The following is a 23,177-nucleotide window of genomic DNA, read 5'->3' as shown; positions in this document are numbered from 1 at the left end:
GGACCAGTAAATAAGTACGGTGATATAACCCTAAAACCACAGAAGTACCTATTTAAATTTATTGGTAAAAAAATTATAAAATCACTAGTAAAAGAATCAGGCAAATAGGTAGTTAAAAGTTGGATATAAAACAATTCAAATCAAACTCGACATTGTGCCCCTGTGGCGTGAGGGTGCATAACTCGTGTATCCAACGAGATTCTGCCTGACTAATTTTCTGCACTTTATTGTCTCCTCTCCAATGCGGTTTGTATTTCTCTATCCCCCACACCATCAATGACGAGGGGTCTCTATTGTGGCACTGGTCATAGTGGCGGGATAGACTATGCTTGGGGAACCCATTGATTATATTTTGTGTGTGTTCCCGAAGTCTTTTCCGCAATTTCCTTTTTGTTCTGCCCACATATTGAATCTTGCATGGACATTCCAACAAGTACACTACCCCCTCCGTCTCACAGGAGATAAATTCTTTGATTTTATATTGTTTCCCTGTAAAACAGGAATTGAAAGTCTCTTTCTTCTTTTTGCTCTCTTTGGTGCGTTTGCAAGTAAAGCATTTTTTACACGGATAGTACCCTTTCTCATTAAAAAATGAAAAACTTTTTTTCTCTGGTGGATCTAGTACGTTTTTAGCAATAATATCTCTCAGCGTTGGGGCCCTCCTATATGTGAATAGGGGTTTTTCAGGAAGTACCTGTGCCAAATGTCGGTCGGCCTTCACAATGTGCCAATATTTTTTACAGATCGCCTCTATTTGCTTGTGTTGTACACTATAATCCATTATTTTTTTTTTTTTTCTTATTATGTTCTGTCTCTCTGAATATAATTGGATTAATCTAAATGTTCAGCACGACAATGAGGTGGATGGCTGGGCATTTGAAATATGCACCTTACATTTCCAGCAGGTGGCGACATTTAACAGTCCACCTATATTTTACTTATATTATTCTTTCCTCCTACCACTAGAGGGAGCACCTAGCTCAGAGGATCGCTTTGTCTGAAATATGTGTTTTTTTATATATATTCATATTTTATCTAACATCACTGTAGAAACACTATATGTCTAGATTGATCGCAATGATGTAGATGTACTTTTATTTTATGATTGCTATCTAATTGCATAGCTCTTTACTTGTGATGCCGGCGCTATAAAAATCATGTCCACACCAGCTGCCCTCTATCCTATGATTAAGCGACGTAGGGCTGTCGCGATACGCGTGAGGAGGACACAGAGGGCTTGCTGGTGAAGTCACCTGCTTTGCGGCCGCAGAGCGGTGACACTCGATTCTACACACGCTGTTTAACACAGCAATGTTTGTGAGTGTATTCGTTTTTCTTTATTAAACTGATATCCTGTGGTTTTATGCTATGGAGGCATTCCTGTGTTTCTTTTTGAGAGCCTGAATGGGGAGGAGTGTGAGTCGTTTTTGGATCCTGGATTTTATCTATGTGACTGCAGAGCAGCTCCTGTTACAGGCTTGGTAAAAGCCTCAAGAAGGTAAGAGGCTAGTAAAAATAATCCCCACACTGAGGAAAATCGGGCTGTTTTGATTCACAGACATATGAGCACAATGTAACAAGTCTTCACTGAATGAGCACAATGTAACAAGTCTTCACTGAATTAACCACTGATCATCTGAATTGTTGAATGGAGCACAGATGCACTTTGCACTTTGGACTTTATTTTTAATATTATCATTATCACTTGATTGTGCACTGGATATAGTTTTATTCACTATCACTAATCCTGCAGTGATATTGTACTATCTGTTTTTGGACTATTATTTATGATTTTTTTATTTTTTATTTATTATTATATTATTATATTTTTTTCATCGCACAGAAAAAACAACAGTTTTATGATTGAACCGTTTAGGTTTTTAGGACACTTGCATTTTTGGACTTCTTTTTAGTTGTTGCTTTTTCCTGCATGTGTTTGCTAATTAGTAATTAACCACTTTCCAGGAGAGCTGGAGCTTTCATTCACTGCTATTATTGTTCTATTTATTAGCACTTTGCACTTGTTTTTTATCAAGCACTTTAAGGATTTATGACACATATTTTTTAAAAAGGGATTATTATCCCATGTACACTGTGCGGCCAGTTAGGCACTTTTATCCATTGGATTTCATTATTTATTCACTCGCAGTTCCTTCCACATCTAATTATTGATGCTGGATGGTATTCTTTGGGCATAGACCTCGAGTGGAACACAACTTTACCCCAGTAGAGGACGGACTCACTCTCATACTTTAGGAATCATTGTTTAGAATAATTTATTGTTTTAAATTATTGTCGGTTTTTAGTATTTGCAAGCGCCACTACATCCCCCTGTCGATGTGAGCTTGTTGTCGGAAAATCTGTGTAGGCTCCATCGGACATTTGCTGTAGGAATTTCCGACAACAAATGTTTGAGAGCTGGTTCTCAATTTTTCCGACAACAAAAGTTCGGAAGTTGTCGGAAATACCGATCGTGTGTAGCCAATTCCGACGCACAAAATTCCACGCATGCTCTGAATCAGACGGAAGCGCTCGGTCTGGTAAAACTAGCGTTCGTAATGGAGATAGCACATTAGTCACGCTGTAACGGACTGAAAAGCACAAGGCTGAAAAGCGCAAATCGTCTCTTACCAAACTTTTACTAACACGACTGGTATTGAACATCACTTTAATAGTGCCCGTCGTATTTATTTTACATCACTGCGTTCTTGGCGTTCAGAATTTCCAACAACATTTGTGTGATCGTGTGTATGCAAGACAAGTTTGAGCCAACATCCGTCGGAAAAAAATCCACGGTTTTGTTGTCGGATTCTCCGATCTTCTGTACGCGGCATAAGAATAAGAACATTTCTGCACAACTGATATCGCTCAGCAAGCAACAGTGCCACCTGCAGGACACACCATGAGTCACAGCTCTGCTGACAACCTCCTTTTTCTTTAGTTTAACCCTTTTTCTGCCACCATCATATGTCTCACAGCGGTGGCTGCCGGTGATCTGCCGATATGGTTCCGGCTAACGTGAAAGTTCCTGCGCAGGCGCACTATGATCTGCCGATATGGTTCCGGCGAACGAGAAAATTCCTTTAAGGACTGCGCAGGCGCAAACTTGCCGACGGAAATCTCCGAACCTCGGCCGGCATCCAGGGCGACGTGGATTTCGAAGAAAGTGGCCAGTCGGCCTCACGTCCTCGCTTCGCTCGGACGGCTCGCCACGCTCGCTCTGCCTCCTGGCTGTTTTTTTAACATCCTCCAATCCACGGGGATGTTAAAGAATGAGCCTGGATGCCGGGCGAGGTTCGGAGATTTCTCATTAAAGAGAACCTGTCTTAAAAATGTTACATATATGACACAGGGGACTTTTTGTCCCGTATGTCATATAAATAAAGTGTTGGTGAAAGTAAATGTAAACACACACACAAATGTAAACGCACCTGTTGGGGGTATTTACGTCTGAAAACGTTGCTTGCTATATACACATTCTATATGTTGAGTGAAAAATGTTTTGTAAACACGTGTTCTAACGCAAAAAAGAAGCAAAAAACGGCTTTGGCAACGAAAGAGTTATTTTTTGGGGGATATATTTTTTTTTTTTTTTTTGTGCTGAATGTACTTAGCAGTGGAGTTTACTAGTGATATGATTTTTTTTGGTTTCTCTATTTTTGTTTATTTTTGTGCTGAATGTTTGTGTTTGTTTTGTTTTTGTGCTGTATGTACTGGCCAGTGGAGTCTAATATTAATTTGTGTTTTTTTGTTTGTTTGTTTTTTCTGTATGTACTGGCCAGTGTTTAATATTTATTTATTTTTTGTTTGTTTTTCTGCTGTATGTTTTTTTGTGCTGTTTGTACTGGCCAAAAGAGTTTACTATTGATTTTTTTTGTTTGTTTTTTGCTGTATGCACTGGCCAGTGATGTTTAATATTGATTTCATTTGTTTTGCTGTATGTTTGTGTTTGTGTTGTATATAGTAGCCAGGGGATTCAAATATGATTTTTCTTATGTTTTTTTTTTGTGCTGTATGTACTGGCCAGTGAAATTTATATTGATTGCAGTTGCTTTTTTTTTTTGTTCCTTGTTTGTTTTATTTATGTTTGCTGTATGCTTGTGTTATGTTTTTGTGCTTTATGTTCTGGCCAATAGAGTTTTTGCTGTGTGTGTGTTTTTTGTGTGTGCTGTATGCACTGACTAATGGAGTTTAATACTGATTTGTTTGAATTTTTTTTTATATTGTTTTTGTGCTCTGTGTACTATAAATTTAATATTGACTGATATACTGTACACTGTATTGTTTTTGCTTTGTTTTTGTTTTTTTACGCTGTACATGCTTTTTTTTTTTGTGCTGTATGTGCTGGAAATTGGAGCCTACGATTGATTTTGTTTCTGTATTTCTTGTGCTGTATTTACTGGCCAGTGGCGTTTAATGTTTTATTGCTATATTTTTTATTTTTTTGCTGTACTGAATGTACTGTTATTTATATTACATTATATTTTATTTTTTGCTTTAATAATCCTTTATTTATTTTTTTCTGTGTTGTATGTTCTAACCAGTGATGTGTAATATTGACAGGACACTGAATATAGTCCATAACCCACCATAAATCAGTCACAAACACATAATAAAATCAGCTCTCATGTGCATTTATTTTAGTATAATTCCCTACCCATGTATTATTCTCTTCTAAATTAATCTAAAGATGAAAGCATTCCTTCATTTCCATGTCTCTCGGTCACGTGACCTCCTTTTTATTCTATTCTAGTGTCACACCATCAGCAAGGAACATCTGCTCCTGAACGCATGCGCACTGCTCTCCTTCCCCGGTCAGTTAAAGGTCCCCTTGAGGCGTGCACTGCGCACGCGCCGGCTTCCCACTGCCAGCTGCGGTTGCTTTGTGGGTCGCCACTGCGCATGCGCCGCCCCTTAAGCTTTCTGTACGCGCCCTCTGCAGGAGGAAGGCGAGGGATGGCTGTGCGCATGCTCGCTGCTGGCTGGTCCATGAGATGCTCATAGATAGAGGGCTTCTGCACCATCCTCCCTACTTGAGCCCGCGGTGTGCTCCTCCTGCGGCGGGGTGTGCAGCCTGACAACACGGCTCCTGGAGGCCCAATGTATCAGAGCGTGTGGAGAGCAGAGGAGGGAGGGTGACATTGGTGAAGGTAAGTAGATATCCTGTGTGCTCCTCTGTGTGTCCTATGAGGGGCTCAGCATGACAGACAGCCAAGGGGGCAGAGAGCCAGCAGAGTCCTCCTCACAGCAGGCCTCATTCCCCCTCACAGAGCCACCTACCTAGGAGTCACCTACCTGTACACTTCTCAGTGCATGCAATGGTTTTCAATGGGTGCATGCTGCACATTCACCGCTGTCTATGTGGATGTATACAAAGAAATAGAATTCATCAAAGCCAGAGCGCCTGTGCATGGCAACCAATCATTTTCTAGCTTTGGTTTGTGCAGTGAAGCTTTGAAAATGAAATCTAGAAGCTGATTGGTTGTCATGGACAGCTGCTCCAGTCTTAGCAAATCTGGAGCAGCTATGCATGGCAACCAATCAGCTTCTAGCTTCACCTTGTTCGGTGAGGCTTTGAAAATGAAAGCTAGAAGCTGAGTGGTTGCCAAGGACAGCATGCTCCAGATTCTGGCTTCAGTCTTAGTAAATCTGGAGCGGCAATTCATGGCAACCAATCAGCTTCTAGCTTCAGCTAGTTCGGTGAGGCTTGGAAAATGAAAGCTAGAAGCTGAGTGGTTGCCAAGGACAGCATGCTCCAGATTCTGGCTTCAGTCTTAGTAAATCTGGAGCGGCAATTCATGGCAACCAATCAGCTTCTAGCTTCAGTTTGTTCAGTGAAGCTTTGACAATGAAAGCTAGAGGCTGACTGGTTGTCATGGACAGCATGCTTCAAATACTGGCTACTCCAGTCTTGGGACATGTGGAGCAGCTATGCATGGCAACCAATCATTTTCTAGCTTTGGTTTGTTCAGTGAAGCTTTGAAAATGAAATCTAGAAGCTGATTGGTTGTCATGGACAGCTGCTCCAGTCTTAGCAAATCTGGAGTGGCAATGCATTGCAACCAATCAGCTTCTAGCTTCAGCTAGTTCGGCAAAGCTTTGAAAATGAAAGCTAGAAGCTGAGTGGTTGTCAAGGACAGCATGCTCCAGATTCTGGCTACAGTCTTAGTAAATCTGGAGTGGCAATGTATGGCAACCAATCAGCTTCTTGCTCCATTAACCAGTTGTTGACCGCCCTATAGCACATTTACTGCTACAGGGCGGCCGTGCTGCGCAGGATCGCGTATTGATCCTACATTTGCGGGTATTTGGCACGAGTGCGCTCTGCCGGAGGCCTCGCTTCCACTGTGATTCTACACAGCGGGTCCTGCGGAGCCGATGTCCGCCGGCACCTGCTGATCGTTCTATACACAGGCAGATCTCTGTAAACAAGGCAGATCGCCGTTCTGTCAGTAAGGCATGGATGCTGTGTTTCTTCAGGGACATGGATCAATGCCTTACCCTAGTAAAAGCACCTCCCCCACTTTGATCGCCCCTGATGTTAACCCCTTCCCAGCCAGTGTCATTAGTGCGGTGACAGTGCATACTTTTTAGCACTGATCATTGTATGAGTGTCCCTGGTCCCCAAAAAGTGTCAGTCAGTGTCAGAATGTCCACCGCAATATCGCTGTCCTGCTATGAGTCGCTTATTGCTGCCTTTACTAGTGAAAATATATATATATGTGTGTATGTATGTTTAACCCTTTCACCACCAGGTCTGTACGTCGTATGGACCTAGCGGCGGGGGGTATTGCAGCCACGGGGATTGTGTGTGAAACCAACATGCAACCTCCTGCCTGTCAGGTGAGAGCGTTCAGGCGGCTCCACTGCTGCCCGATCGCTCTCACACACCCCCCGGTACCAGCGCCCCCCTCGCTCAGGCGCTTCCGCCATGCTTACCAGGCTCTGCTTGCCCATTGGCGGGCCCGAGACAGTCATGGCGGGTAGAGGGCAAGTAAAAGAGGGGATACACGTCCGCTCTCCTCCCCTTCTTGCAGTGACCCAGAAAGCGACGTCTCTGACATCACTCCTGGGTCACATTCTCAGTGTCCCCGTCTAGATTTGCAGAGAAAGGATCTGCATTGCAAAACATTCAGTGGAATACAGGGGAGACATTGGGGGTCTTTTAGACCCTGCATATCTCAACAAAGAGAACCTGTCACCAAAAACTCATCACATAGGGGACTGTTTGTCCCCTATGTGATGGAAGGAAAAAAAGTTAAACCCAATCACATAAAACACCCCCCAAATTTTTTTTGAGGCTCCCCCCACCCCCACACACACACACAAACGTAAATGCATGCGTCTGGGCGCCTACACGTGAAAACGTAGATTGCGAGACACATGTTACATATCGCCGCGTACGCCAGAGTGAGAGCAATAATTCTAGCACCAGACCTCCTCCGTAACACTAAACTGATACCTATAGGGAGCCTTTGAAGCGTCTTCTATAGAAAATATAGGGTACTGAAGTTTGACGCCATTTTACGGGCGCACATTTTTTTAAGGTTTGACATGTTGGGTATCTATTTACTCGGCGTAACCTTGTCTTTTATATCTTACAAAAAATTGGGCAATGTATTGCTTTTGTTTGCCCTAAAATTCACGTTAGTGTGTTTTTTTTTATTTTTATGAAATATTGCATTTCCTAGACCTTTGCGGTAATATCGTGTGACATCAAAAATTGGAACTACCACAATTTTATTCCCTAGGGTGTCTTCTTTCAGAAAATATATAATGTTTGGGATTTTGTGTAATATTTAGGCCTAAAATTCTTTTTTAAACTTGTGCAAAAAAATAAAAATAGCTCTGGCAGCGAAAAGGTTAAAAATATCTCAGTTTGTAGACGCTATAATTTTTGCGCAAACCAATCATTATGCGCTTATTGGGATTTTTTTTACACAAAATATGTAGCAGAATACATATTGGCCTAAATTGATGAAGAAATTTGATTTATTTTATAGCAGAAAGTAAAAAATATTGTATTTTTTTTTCACAATTGTTGGTCGTTTTTTGTTTATAGCGCAAAAAAATAAAAACCGCAGAGGTGATCAAATATCACCAAAAGAAAGCTCTATTTGTGGGGGGAAAAAGGACAACAATATGTGGGTACAGTGTTGCACGACCGCGCAATTGTCTGTTAAAGTAACATAGTGCCATATAGAAACAAATGGCCTGGTCAGGAAGGGGGGGGGTAAATCTCCTGCCGTTGCTAAGACACTCCAAGCTGTTACTACTCACCCCCAGCATCACAGAAGCAAGCTCTCAAACCCCTGCACATGTGTAGTCAGCTATCTCCTCCATTGCACCATCTCTGAGCTGCTGCATCATGGGGGGGAGAGAGAGCGCATGCTCTGGGTGTGTCCTAGCAACAAGGCAGGACAGGATGATGCCATCTCTGGGGGTTATTCTGCCAGGCTTCAGGAGGTACATAAATGGCCTACACCTATATCATAGACATTATTCAACTTTAGTCAAAGCTGTACACTGGGAGTGTCTTAGCAACGTCCTAGCAACAAGACAGAATCGTAAGATGCCATCTCTGGAAGTTATCCACTGTCAGCGATCTCCTCCCCGCCCCTCCTCTCCTGCCGCTAATAGTAGCTGGCAGTAAAGTCAGAGAGTAGGATTACTGCCAGGACCTCTGTTCTAATAAAGTCTACTACACAATGTAAATTTTTCTTTTTTTAATTATGCTGCTAAATACCTTATTTGAGATTGACTCTGTGCGGTCACGTGACCTCCCCAACTCTCCTCCCCTAATCTAAGGGCTAAGTGGGAGGAGCTGAGCAGAGAGCACATCAGTCATGTGACCTCCCGGCTGACTTCAGAAGGGAATCTTAGCCCCTCCTGCTGTATCCCTTAGATTGGGGGATCAGAGTTGTCCTGATACCACTTTTTTTCAAGTACTCGCCGATACCGATTACCGATACTTTTTTTTAATGTCATGTGACAGTGGCAGTATTTTCTTATTTTTTTTACTATTTTTTTTTTTTTTTTTACAGTGATTTTTGTTTAGGGGGGGGGGGGTGGATTGTCAGTGTGTTTTTTTTATTTACATTTTATTTTTATTTATTTATTGCAATTTTTTTTTTTTAATCAGCCCTGTTGGGGGTCTTTCGAGAGATATCAGGGGTTTTAACAGACCCCTGAAATCTCCCCTTTAAGACAGAGAAAGGGACTAAGGACACATATTCCCCAGTCCCTTTCTCTGCAGTCTCAGCTAAGAATGGAGAGAAGCTCCTCTCCATTCATAAACTGAAGCATCGTAAACACAGGTTACAATGCTCAGTTATTTGAATGGACAGTCCGTGATCACTGACTCTGTTCATTCGGAAAAGGTAGGAGCCGGATTTAGCAGCTCCTACCTCCGCTCTCCATCCTGGCAAATTGAGGGGGGAGAAGACTGCACGGATGGGGGGGAGAAGACTGCACGGATGGGGGGGAAAGACTGCACGGATGGGGGGGAAAGACTGCACGGACCGGGGGAGAGAGGACTGCACGGACGGGGGAAGAGAGGATTGCACGGACTGGGGGAGAGAGGACTGCACAGACGGGGGGAGAGAGGACTGCACGGACGGGGGGAGAGAGGACTGCACGGACGGGGGGAGAGAGGACTGCACGGACGGGGGGAGAGAGGACTGCACAGACGGGGGGAGAGAGGATTGCACGGACGGGGGGAGAAGACGGCACGGACGGGGGGGGGGGGAAAGACTGCACGGGGGAAAAGACTGCACGGGGAAAAGACAACACGGAGCACGGGGGGAGAAGACTTGCAACTCCCCTGCCTGCCCAGGTATCGGGTGAGGCATCGGAGCATTTCCCCCGAGTACAAGTACTCGGGGAAATGCTCGGTATCGGGACATCCCTAATAGCATTTTTTTTTACTAGTAATGGTGGCGATCTGTGATTTTTATTGGGACTGCGACATTATGGCGGAAACATCGGACACTTTTGACACATTTTCGGGACCATTGTCATTTATATAGCAATCAGTGCTACAAAAATGCACTGATTACTGTAAAAATTGTTTAATTGTGCTCCCTAGTGTGTTTCTAACTGTAGGGGGAGGGGGCTGACCTAGAGGAAATCACAGATTGTGGTTCCTAGCTATTAGGAACTCACAATCTGCCTTTCCTCACAGAACAGGGATTCGTGTGTTTACACACAGACATCCCTGTTCTGCCTCTGGTGTCCACGATCACTCGCTGCCAGCGGGCATTGCGACCGCCGGTCAAGAGCATCGGCACCCCCATGATGCAACGGTGTGCGAGCCTGCTATTCCGCTTAAAGAGACCGACGTACAGCTACGGCGGTTTGTGGGATCGTGCCGACCGATATACGGCGGCTGGCCGGTAAGTGGTTAAGCATAGTTTTTGCGCTGTCTAATCTTTCCATTTCTATGCTGTAAGAAACCTATTTGATCCTGCCTGTTCCTTTGACCCTCTATGTAAACTGACCACGGTAATCATGGCTGCTTATTCATGATATCGTGGTCAGTTTATGTGCCTCTGTCATTTGTGTTAGAGTCTCTCTTCTCTCCCCCTCCCTGTCAGCTCCTAGTGCGTCTGCGATCTCCTCCCCGCCCCTCCCCTCCTGCCGCTAATAGTAGCTGGCAGTAAAGTCAGAGAGTAGGATTACTGTCAGGACCTCTGTTCTAATAAAGTCTACTATACAATGTACATTTTTCTTTTTTTAATTATGTTGCTAAATACCTTATTTGAGATTGACTCTGTGCTCCCCAACTCTCCTCCCCTAATCTAAGGGCTAAGTGGGAGGGGCTGAGCATGTGACCTCCCGGCTGACTTCAGAAGGGAATCTTAGCCCCTCCCGCTGTAGCCCTTAGATTGGGGGAGCAGAGCGACAGGAGGTCACGTGACCGCACAGAGGTGATCTGAAAGAAGGTATTTAGCATCATTATTTAAAAAAACAGTAGTGGTTGCCTATTAGAACAGAGGGGCTGGCAGTAATCCTACTCTTTGACTTTACAACGACTTTAAGTCTTGTTAACATGGGGCGTATGAATTTGTGCCCCGTGTTAGGGCCGTGTTTACCTGCATGGGGATGCACAGGTGTTTCATGCATCCCTGTGCAGGCAGTCCCATTGATATCAGTTGGGATGTAGAGGCTGCATGGACACAGCCGCTGCTCCCAATGTGACATTGGTGCAGATGCACAGACCAGGAATTGAGTCGCCATAATTAGGGTTGTCCAGATACCGATACCAGTATCGGTATCGGGACCGATACCGAGTATTTGCGGGAGTACTCGTACTCGCGCAAATACCCCCGATACCTAAATAGAATACTTCCCCCCCCCGCCGCTGCCGCCGCATCGCGCCGCCGCATCGAGGGACATGGCTAGAGGGACATTGCTGCATATGTGAGGGACATGCCTAGAGGGACATTGCTGCATATGTGAGGGACATGGCTAGAGGGACATGGCTGCATATGTGAGGGACATGGCTAGAGGGACATGGCTGCATATGTGGGGGACATGGCTGCATATGGGGGGGACATGGCTGCATTTGGGGACACATTTAAAAAAAGTATCGGTATTCGGTATCGGCGACTACTTGAAAAAAAGTATCGGTACTTGTACTCGGTCCTAAAAAAGTGGTATCGGGACAACCCTAGCCATAATGCAAAGGCAGACGCAATGATTACTGAGAGTTGTAGTGTGAAGGGAGCAGTGCATGTGTCTGCAGTATAGATGTGCTGCTTGAAACTGAACATTAAAGCTGACTCACTTGCACCATTTAAAAATACGAACGCAGGTAGTTAGGAAATTGTTAAAAGAGAAGTAAGGTATTTTTATTTTTTTTAGGAAATCATACTTGCCTAGGTGGATGCAGCATTGGTCTGACGCTGCACCGGCCCCCCGCCAACTTTAAAGCCTCATACACGCGATCGGATTTTCTGACGGGAATTGTGTGATGGCAGGCTTTTGTCGGAAAATCTGACCGTTTGTATGCTCCATCGGACAATTGTTGGATTTTCCGACAACAAATGTTGGATAGCATGCTTTAAAATGTTCTGACAACAAATGTGTGTTGTCGGATTATCCTATCGTGTGTACAGAAGTCCTTCGGAAAAAAATCCAAAGTACAAACACTCATGCTCGGAAGCAATGCTAACCATAACACATCATTAGCAGAAGTTGCCCAAAGGGTGGTGCTAAAGAGCTGAAAAAACACGTAGTTTCGTGTTTGTTGATCGACAATTCTTTGCAGTTTGTATGCAAGACAAGTTCATGGCAAAAGTCCAACGCTGATCGTGTGTATGAGGCTTAAGACTGAGAACTGAGTGAAGAAAGACCACTGATCACTCAGTTCTCAGAGCTCCATGAGCAGAGCTGGTGACTGTCAGTCACCGCTCTCTGCTCTGCCCCTCCAGTGCTCACTGGAGTGCTGGGTTCTGGAGGGGGCAGGAGCAGCCAGCTCAGGGTCTCGGTGACATGCTGAGAGACTGAGCCAGGTGCCCTTCCAGGCTACTGGGTGGACTTTTCCCCAGCCTGGACCCACTCTGCGACATCAGCCGACAGCAGGCTTTAGCTCGCTGTCTGCTGAAAATGGGTCACAGGAGTGCAGAACGAACTGCACTCCTGTGATCCACAGAAGTACAGCCAAACAAGGTTTGGCTGTACTTCTCCTTTACCTGAACAATGGCTGCATCCAATTAGATGCAGCCAATGTTTTGAGTATCTTAAAAGCCAGCGGGGCTGGCTGTCAAAATACAAGAGACACAGCTTGAGCTTAATCCAGTCTTCCTATGGGGGGCACTCACAGAAGTGGTGGAGACAAGGCAGGATAATCGGAGCTGCTCTGTGCAAAACCATTGCACAGAGCAGGTAAATGTAACATTTTTGTTATTTAATAAAAAAAAAAAATTAAGGTTTTCAATGACTTCATAATTCGGCTCTTTCAAAGCCCTTGTTCCCAGTGGAATGATTTGTCATGTTATTTGACAGGTCAAATCGCTTGACAAGTTGCAGCCTATTGCCGGTGTTCTGTCAAGAAGTGCCCGGCTATCGAATACTGTCCGGGTGGAACTACACATATGCCGTACGGAGCCGCAGAAGAGCTGAGTTTAAGATCAGCTGTTGTCTCGCGTGACCAGGGCACGTTCATGTAGGAGAGGGCGGATATTTACATGAAGGGGGCAGATTTTTCAATGATGGGCAATGCTGGGGGTAGAATTTTTTGCTGGCCAAAGAAATCTGCAAAAGAAATCTTTATGTGCTAGTCATTTTGAACGCTTGTGGGGCGCGATTAGTGAATTGAAGGGCGACTTTTTCTATATTAGATAAACATTTCTTTAGCAGATTTGTTTGGCCATCGATAAACATTCCGCCCCCAGCACTGCCCATCATTGAAATATTCGCCCCCTTCATGTAAATATCCGCCCCTCACCTACATGAACGTGCCTCGGCCACGCGAGGCAACAGTTGATGTAAACTCAGCTGTTCTGGGGCTCCGTTCTGTGCATGTGCGGTTCTGGCTGGGCATTTTTCGATAGGGGGCATTTCTTGACAGGACATCGGCAATGGCGCTGTTCCTGTTGGTGCGACGCAAACTTTGCATCGCTGCACCGATTTGCAAAAGTAGTTCCTGCTCTACTTTTGGCGATGTCGGGTGCGAATTCAATAGACATCTGTACATGAAGCCGCACAGATATCTTTCAAGTGGCACCCAAAGTCACACTGAACAGCGACTTTGAAGTTGTGCAATTTCAGGTGAAGTCACACAATTTCAAAGCGGCGTTCAGTGTGAACGAGGGCTAAAAGAACTGAGGGTTAAGGCAGGGCTCGACAAATCCAGGTCGCCATTGCGACTAGAAATAGGGTCCTGGCGACTTGGCTTGGAAGGGGAGGCAAAAAAAAAAAAAAAATAATTTGTGAGCTGGCGCCATCTGGTGGTGAGCCGTTGGTATTACAAGTTATTACCACCAGATGTGTAAGCTGGCGCCATCTGGTGGTGGCCGTTGGTATTACAAGTTAAGCATTACAAGTTAAACAGCAATTCTAATGTAATTTTTCACTATTTTCACTGCCATCTTCTTCCCTCTAATTAGAACCCCCAAACATTATATATATTTTTTATCCTAACACCCTAGAGAATAAAATGGCGATCGTTGCAATACTTTCTGTCACGCCGTATTTGCGCAGCGGTCTTACAAGAGCACTTTTTTTGGGAAAAATTACACTTTTTTAAATTAAAAAATAAAACAACAGTAAAGTTATCCCCATTTTTTTTAATATTATGAAAGATAATGTTACGCCGAGTAAATTCATACCCAACATGTCACGCTTCAAAATTACGTCCGCTCGTGGAATGGCGACAAACTTTTACCCTTTAAAATCTCCATAGGCGACGTTTAAAAAAATCTACAGGTTGCATGTTTTGAGTTACAGAGGAGGTCTAGGGCTAGAATTATTGCTCTCGCTCTACCAATCGCGGCGATACCTCACATGTGTGGTTTGAACACCGTTTACATATGCGGTCGCTGCTCACGTATGTGTTCGCTTCTGCGCGCAAGCTCGTCGGGACGGGGCGCGTTTTCTGGCTCCTAACTTTTTTAGCTGGCTCCTAGATTCCAAGCAAATTTGTCAAACCCTGGGTTAAGGACAGGAGTTCTGACTTCAGTCTGGCATTGAATGCTTGATCTGGTCTATTGACTCAGAAAGTATTGAAGCCAGAGACAGCCAGGCAACTGGTATTTTATAGGTCAGCAAAGGCAGCTTTACGGCAATGTGTTCCCTAAAAAGAAGCCCATGCAGTGGGAAAGCTGCAGATTATTGCCCCAAAAGTCAGGCAGGGCAGCTTATTGGTATTTAAATCAGTGGATTGTAACCAGGAGGTTAATTTTGCCTTAGGAGAATGTAGGAAAAGGCAGGAAAGCGGCTCTATCCCGATTAAAGTAATCCTTCTTTTCTCCAGACTTTCTCCCCGGACCCACCCTGGAATTCTGCTCACTGCAGCTGCTTGTGTTGTTTACTCACAGCGGCTGCAGAAGAGCTCCTTGGAGGCATCGGCTGTAATAAGATCCATTGGCCTGACTATGGCTTTACAACTTCCCTAATCAATCAGGAGCTCCTCTCCTGCATTATTATTTATTATAGAGTGAGATTCACCATTTATTATAACAATTGCTGAGCATGCCATTTCTAGTCCCTCTCTAAATACTGTTTTTCTTAAGCAGATACTCCAACACTATCGGTTGAATCGTTTTTATTTTTTATTCATTTGACCTTCATATTTAGAATAACTTCTATATCTTGCTGTGTACACTACTGTCACCACTTTTTTGGGGTGCCGTACTAATCTTCAGGGAAATCTCGGACATTGAGTGGGGGGGGGGGGGGGTGGTAGGCTCGATTCACGCCTATGCATCTTACTTTTGAGCATTTTTGCGGTGCTTGCTGCGTTTTTTGACACGTTTTTACCGCGATTTTGCTGCGACTTGCGTTTTTTTTTTTTTTATATATACATTTTTTTAGCTGGCAATTATTATTATTTTTTTTTTACATTTCCTTTAGGCTCGGTTCACACTGCTGCGAATTCTTTTGCGAATTTGAGCCGTTGCGATCGCTGAAATTCGCAAGTCATTTAAATAACATTGCTTTACATTAGTGGCGTTCACATCAGTGCGGTGCGAATCTAAGCTGCGTGCAAAAAGGGTCCTGTGCGAGTTTGATCCGTGTGCGATGCGAATTCAGCTCCATAGACTTCAATGTAAATCGTTCTGGAATCGCATTGATGGTTCACATATGTGCGAATTCCACCACACTACTCTCCACAAAAAACAGGAAGTACACAGGAAGTTAACACTTTTTTTTTTTTTTTTTTTTTACATTATGATTCCATTGGCTAGAACATCAATCGCAGCTATGTCCAACTCCTGAAATTTGCGGTAAAATCGCGGTAAATTCGCACCTCACACAGGATAAAAAACGGAACAAATTCATATACCACTCCTTGCCATTTAAAACAATAGGAAACCGCAGCAATACCGCCCGCAATGCGCCTCTGCAGAGGCGCATTGCGGGCGGTATTAACCCTTTACCGGCTGCTAGCGGGGGTTAATACCGCACCGCTAGCGGCCGAATCCCTCTGCAAATCCGACGGTATAGCGCCGCTATACCGCCACCGCGGCTCCCGCCCCAGTGTGAAAGGGGCCTTAGAGGAAGGGGCCAGAGGTCCTTGCGAAGGCTCCGCCTAGGAATTTTAGGATGTGAATCAGGTACATTCAGGGATGGACTGGCCCTTGATACTACAGGGAGTTTCCCGGTGGGCCGATGGCTCAGTGGGCCGGCTTCAGTGACAGCAGACCGCCGCCCCCTCCACTCCTCTGTTTCTCCCTCCCCACATCGCTCACCTCCTCTCCCTCCCCGCAGTGTTCACCTGGGGGGGACAGAGAAGCAGGGGGATGACAGAGGAGCATGGGGGAGGGGACAGACAGCTGACTCAACAGCTATGGCCTGGGAGTTTCTCACTTCTGCCTAATCTTGTCCCATAAGGGGGGGCACCAAACTGATTCTTTGCCCCGGGTGAAATAATGTCTAGCTTCCCACTGGTACTGCCTATAAGAGTACCAGTACCAGCCGTTCTACTAATAAAGTAGAATGGCTAGTGGCTAGTGAAGGGGGAGAGGGTGCTTGGGTGGCCGGGGGGGTGCGGGAGTTGTCCGGCCGCCATGGGAGAGACCTGTCAAAGTGGGCCAGTCTGGATGAAGTCCAGGGCCAAATTTTTGTCCCAGTCCAGCCCTGGGTACATTGATGGTGAGTGTAATGATCATCCACTTTGGAAATTGCTTGTTCACCCCAAGGGGTAAAATCTTTTTGGCATATAAAGGGGTTACTGTCTAAACGTGAGTCTCTCATTGTGTTCTCTTGCAGTTGCGATGGCGAATGTGAGCCCAGAACTGGACAACATGGAGGTACAAACGCCCCCGAACAACAACAATCGCTGGGACCAGGCAGAACATGTGTGGGACGAGACTGCGGCCTCTGGAAAACTGTTTGAGTGCTCCCGGATTAAAGCTTTGGCTGGTAGGAATTGATGTATTACACAATTTGATATCTCTACATGTTTCTGGAAGTGAAGCAGAAAAGGCAACGTGAGCGAGCAGAGGAGTAGGAAGTGATAGGGTTGTATTTACCACTCTAATCTCATCCTTTACTCCTTGTTATTGCATCAATTATTAATATTGACTTTGCTGGATGAGATAAGCCTTTCTCTGGTGAAGTGTGGGCCATAGCCAGGCAAAAGTCTGTATTGTTTTTACCTGGCTATGCACAATTGCATTGATATTTCTTACCGTGTTAACCTCTTGATGTTAACCCCTTCCCAGCCAGTGTCATTAGTAGAGTGTATGGAGCTGGGCAATGAAAGATCACTAATAGGTACCACATCACCTCAAGAACAAAATAGATTAAGAAGAGGGTGGGACTTTAACCACCTCAATACAGGGCACTTAAACCCCCTTCCTGCCCAGGCCATGTTTCAGCTTTCAGCGCTGTCACATTTTGAATGATAATTGCGCGGTCGTGCTACACTGCAACCATGTGAGATTTTTATAATTTTCTTCACACAAATAGAGCTTTCTTTTGGTGGTATTTTAATCCCACCCCCCTCCAAAAAAAAGGCCAAACATAAAAAAAAAAAAAAAAGGTTTTCTTAGTTTCTGTCAGTAAATTTAGCAAATTAGTAATTTTTCTCCTTCACTTAGGGGCGCTGATAGGCTGCACTTATGGGCACTGATAGGCAGCACTTATGGGCACTGATGAGGATACGCAAATATGCCACACTTACGGGCACTGATATGTGGCACTCATGAGCACTAATAGGTGGCACTGGTGGGCACAGATAGGCGGCACTGGTGGACACAGGCGGCACTAGTGAGCACAGATAGGCGGCACTGATGGTCACTGGGCATTGATGGGCAGCAGTGATGGGCATTGATGGGCCCTCTGCCTGACGCACAAATGTGTACAAGGAAGCGTGCCCCAATATTTATGTGATAAAATAAAATGCCACAACCCCAATCACGTTCTCCGATCTACCAACCAAAACTTCTAATTCAAATACCCAAGGCCCGCTACAAGACCAAAAGAGAACAAAGATTTGCAGTCCAAGGACCTCGGCTATGGAACGCATTACCAACCAATATCCGAACGGAAGTGAATCACCAGGCCTTCAGAAAAAAACTCAAGACCCACCTATTCTGAAGGCAAAAATAGAAGGAAATGGATACCAAGCGGCTTGAGTCGATTCAGTTCGCATTTGTAGCACTAAACAATTTTTTCACTCACTCACTTACTCACTCAACACTAATAGCCAGTACTGACTGGCATCACTTACTTTTGTTCACTGGTTGCTGGCACTTTTGTGCACTGGTTGGTGGCAATTATGGGCACTGGTTGGTACTGATTGCTGGCAGTGGTGGGTATTAATTGTAATCAGGGCACTGATGGATATGTTTTATAACAGAAAGTATTCACAGCGGCTCCCTGCGGGGATGTAGTCCCAAGGGAGGGGGCGAGCATGCTGACTAACCCCCAGCATGAACGGCTCAGATGATGGGGGCAAGCTTACGGACAGAGTCTCCCTGCAGGGATGTAGTCCCAAGGGAGGGGGCAAGCACGCTGACTAACCCCCAGCCAGAACAGCTCGGATGATGGGGGCAAGCTTACCGAGGAGGAACAGGAAGTGAGAAATTCAGACAAAAAGAAAAACATTTAGAAGGGAAAGCGAATGAAAAGGTAAGTGAACCAACAATGCACTAGCTTAAAGCGGTTCTCCACCCTAAAGTGAAGTCCCGCTGATCGGAACCCTCCCCCCTCCGGTGTCACATTTGACACCTTTCAGGGGGGAGGGGGGTGCAGATACCTGTCTAAAGACAGGTATTTGCACCCACTTCCGGCCCGGCCCGGGCAAAAGACGGGCATTGCGTCACATCCCGTCGCCCCCCCCCCCCCCCCCCCCATTGTGTGCTGGGAACACTCGGCTCCCAGCACACAGTGGGAGCCAATCGGCGGGCGCGGCGCGACTCGCGCATGCGCCGCAGGGAACCGGGCAGTGAAGCCGCAGCGCTTCACTTCCTGGTTCCCTCAGCGTGGATGGAGGGGGGAGCAGCAGGGTGACGAGCGATCGCTCGTGCTCTGCTGCGGACGCCGCTGGACAGGTAAGTGTCCTAATATTAAAAGTCAGCAGCTGCAGTATTTGTAGCTGCTGGCTTTTAATATTTTTTTTGGGCGGAACATCCGCTTTAAAGGAACCTATTTAGAAAATAAAAAACAAACCTTTACAACCCCTTTAAGGAACACTGACCCTTTAAAAGCCAATATTTTCTAACTGTAAATTTCATTTATTATTAGAAATGGTAAATTTCATAGAATATTTCCTCCATAGATGAACGTGATGCTGTTCAGAAGAAGACCTTCACCAAGTGGATGAATTCTCATCTCTCAAAAGTACCGTGTCGTGTTAATGACCTGTACAGCGATCTGCGGGATGGTTACATCATCACCAAACTTCTGGAGGTGCTGTCTGGAGAGCAACTGGTAAGGGCACAGCACTGTGTACACTGGATGTACACCAATGTTAACGTGACATTGCATGTCATGTGTGGAGTAGGGTAGATATATACAAATACAATGACTTCTATACAGCCAGCATGGTGGGAGAACCTAGAGGTAGCCCTAGAATTGACTTTAGAGGATTCCTGCCCAACCAAGGTGATTTGGTTGGATCAGGTGATGATTTTTATATCTATGGCTACTATTATATTAGTGCAGACATCTTTAGCTGATCATTGTTGGGTGGTATAGGGCTAGGCAACCGCCATGTTGGGTTTTCACTTTGTTTCCTCTTTGCATAGAGTAACATGTTTGGGCTGTATACGTATGTCTGTATACATATGTCTTTAAAAAAAGACACCCTTCTATATTCTATTCATTAACCAATCAGATATAATTGTATTGAAGCCAGATCAGTAAAAAAAGAAATCCACGCTTTGTTCAGTAAAGCCAGCTATAAACCTCGTACACACGATCAGATTTTCCGAAGGGAATTATTTGATGATAGGCTGTTGGCGGAAAATCCGACCGTTTGTATGATCCATCGGACAATTAATGTTGGATTTTCCGCGGACAAATGTTGGATGGCAGGCTTTAAAATTTTCCATGGACAATGGTCTGTTGTCGGATTTTCTGAGTGTGTGTACACAAGTCAGTCGTAAAAAAAAGTCTAAAGTACAAACACTCATGCTCCGAGTCAATGCTCACCAAACATGACCTTAGCAGAGGGTGCCCAAAGGGTGGCGCTAAAGAGCTGAAAAATCACGTAGTACGTAACTACGTTCGTGTTTGTTGGCCGACAGTTGTGTGCCGTTTGTATGCAAGACAAGTTCCTGGCCAATGCCCTTCGGACAAAGGTCTGAGGCTTTGTCTGCGGAAAATCCGATCGTGTGTACGAGGCTATAGACTGTTCAAATCTTATCCGAGATTCAAACCATATATGGGCAGTCTGAATGTACCCAAGTTGATCAATCGATCAACATGGGTACAACCAGCTTGTTGCTATCAGCTGTTTATAACCGCTAGCAATAATCGCTGTGCAGGGATGGCTTTCCCCGCTGGGAGAACACAATGGCTCCGCAGGAGAGATTCCCTCATCAACACTGACTGTGTTGATGGGGGGAAATCGCATAATTTTTATTTCCTGCAACCCATGGTTGCTGGAAAGCAAATTGCTCCATCTATGGCCGGCTTAAAGTATTCTTTTATCAGGGGCTTAGTATTCTCCATGATGTGCCTGCAGCCTAATCCTCATAATAGGGAGAAGTATTGGGTTCAAAGACTTGGGGAAGTAGTCCTCTTTATACAGTGACATCTAGTATCTATCTCCAGCCTAAACCTACCCGGGGCCGGATGAGAATTCACTCTCTGGAGAATGTGGACAAAGCTCTCCAGTTTCTCAAGGAGCAGCGGGTCCATCTAGAGAACGTGGGCTCACATGATATCGTAGACGGCAATCACCGGCTTACCCTGGGCCTTATCTGGACTATTATCCTCCGTTTCCAGGTATTATATGCCATCACCAGTCACATGACAGCTTTAAGACATTGCTTTAGACATCAGTATTAGTTTTATTCTACTACTGTATCTAAAAAAAAGACTGAAGTGCATGTAAAGTATAATTCCACGGTCGTGCAATGTTGGATGGATGTGTGGGATTAATGAGTGCTTCTTATTCACCTCTGACATTGGCTGGCGCTAGGCCTGATGCTATCCTCTCAGCTGCTTCTTATTCTGTCACCGGCTGGGTAAAGCTGAAGTGAGGAAGCATGAACCTCATCCATGGTGTCCTGTCTGTCTTCCGTTAGATTAATGGTGGCAAGGTATCAGCAATGGTGATACTTGTGAATCTAATTTGTGGCTTAACATATCATTTCATTATTTGACCAAAAGCAGCATCAGTCTCATATCCATGTGTGATTGCAGCGGACATTCCTTGGCTGACCAGGGGCTGGTTGGGTTCTCCTGGCAATGGTTCCCTTAAAGTGTTACTAAACCCACAACAGTAAAATCAGTCTGTATATGCAGTAAAGCATGCTTGTTAACCCCCGTAAGTTCCACAGTGAGTATAATTCTCTGCATTGTGTAAAAAGGCTGCTTGATCCTGTCTTCTCTGATCCTCCCCTCATTCTACTGTCCCCTAATAATTTCCTGAAAACACAAAGGTCCAGATTCTCAAAGGACTTACGACGGCGTATCGCCATGTACGTCGTCGTAAGTCCAAATGAGAGCCGTCGTATCAATGCGGCTGATTCTTAGGCCCCATACACACGGGAGGATTTATCCGCGGATACGGTCCAGCGGACCGTTTCCGCGGATAAATCCTCTTGAGGATTTCAGCAGATTTTAATGCGATGGAGTGTACTCACCATCGCATTGAAATCCGCGGCGAAATCCTCTGGCGATGACGTGTCGCGCCGTCGCCGCGATTATGACGCGGCGACGTGCGCGACGCTGTCATATAAGGAATTCCACGCATGCGTCCAATCATTACGACGCATGCGGGGGATCCCTTCGGACGGATGGATCCGGTGAGTCTGTACAGACCAGCGGATCCATCCGTTGGGATGGACTCCAGCAGATGGATATGTTCTGCATGTCAGCGAATATTCGATCTGCTGGAATCCATCCCAGGGGAGATATATCCGCGGAAACAGATCCGCTGGCGTGTACACACCATAGGATCTATCCGCTGAAACCCATTTGCTGGGATTTATCTGCGGATGGATTCTATGGTGTGTACGGGGCCTTAGAATCAGTTACACATAAATTCGGCTAAGATACGAGCGGCGTAAGTCTCTTAGACCGTCGTATCTTAGGGTGCATATTTACGCTGGCCGCTAGGTGACGCTTCAGTAGATTTCCGTGTTGAATATGCTAATGAGCTAGATACGCCGATTCACGAACGTACGTGCGCCCGGCGTAGCAAAATACGTTGTTTACGTAAGACATACGCTGGCATAAAGTTACCCCTCATAAAGCAGGGGTAAGTCATGTTAGGTATGGACGTCGGAACAGCGTCGTGTTTTACGTAAGTCGTTCGTGAATGGGGCTGGACGTAAGTTACGTTCACGTCGACTAGGCATTGAGCGGGCGTAATTTAATTTGAAAATTCGACGTGATACTGAGCATGCGTGCGCATGCGCTGTTCGAAAAAAGCGTCATTTACGTGGGGTCATGATTAGTTTACATAAAACACGCCCCCCTGTTCCTCATTTGATTTAGGCGCGCTTACGCCGGCAAAATTACGCTACGCCGCCGTAACTTTAGACGCAAGTGCTTTGTGAATACAGCACTTGCCTCTCTAAGTTGCGGTGGGGTAGCGTAACTACGATACGCTACGCCCGCCTACATTTACGCCGCTGACTGTGAATCTGGCCCAAAGTCTATGGAGTCAGGCTGCACATGCTCAGTTTGGTGCGCATTGCTAGAGAGGGTTTTTTTTTTTTCTTGGGAGGGTGCATGTGATCAGCACAGGGCCAATCAGCACTGTCCTGATAGAGGATCAGGGGTCCTGCAGTCTCATAAGACAGTCAGAAAACACCTCCTACAAGCTTTAG

General features: G+C 45.3%; 1 protein-coding gene across 1 annotated transcript in view; it reads left to right on the top strand.

Annotated features, from left to right (window-relative positions):
* The first annotated feature begins 4,970 nt into the window (after nucleotides 1–4,970).
* SPTBN4 (spectrin beta, non-erythrocytic 4) overlaps nucleotides 4,971–23,177 on the top strand; it is a 220,513-nt gene continuing 202,306 nt past the window's right edge. Inside the window, exons 1-4 of the mRNA XM_040323157.1 lie at nucleotides 4,971–5,150; nucleotides 16,936–17,088; nucleotides 19,451–19,602; nucleotides 20,950–21,123. Of these exons, the coding sequence (XP_040179091.1) occupies nucleotides 16,941–17,088; nucleotides 19,451–19,602; nucleotides 20,950–21,123 (474 nt within the window). The 5' untranslated portion in view covers nucleotides 4,971–5,150; nucleotides 16,936–16,940. The remainder of the gene's footprint in view (nucleotides 5,151–16,935; nucleotides 17,089–19,450; nucleotides 19,603–20,949; nucleotides 21,124–23,177) is intronic.

Source organism: Rana temporaria, chromosome 9 (genome assembly GCF_905171775.1).
Source record: "Rana temporaria chromosome 9, aRanTem1.1, whole genome shotgun sequence".
NCBI lineage: Eukaryota > Metazoa > Chordata > Amphibia > Anura > Ranidae > Rana > Rana temporaria.
This window is presented reverse-complemented; position numbering and strand designations above follow the sequence as displayed.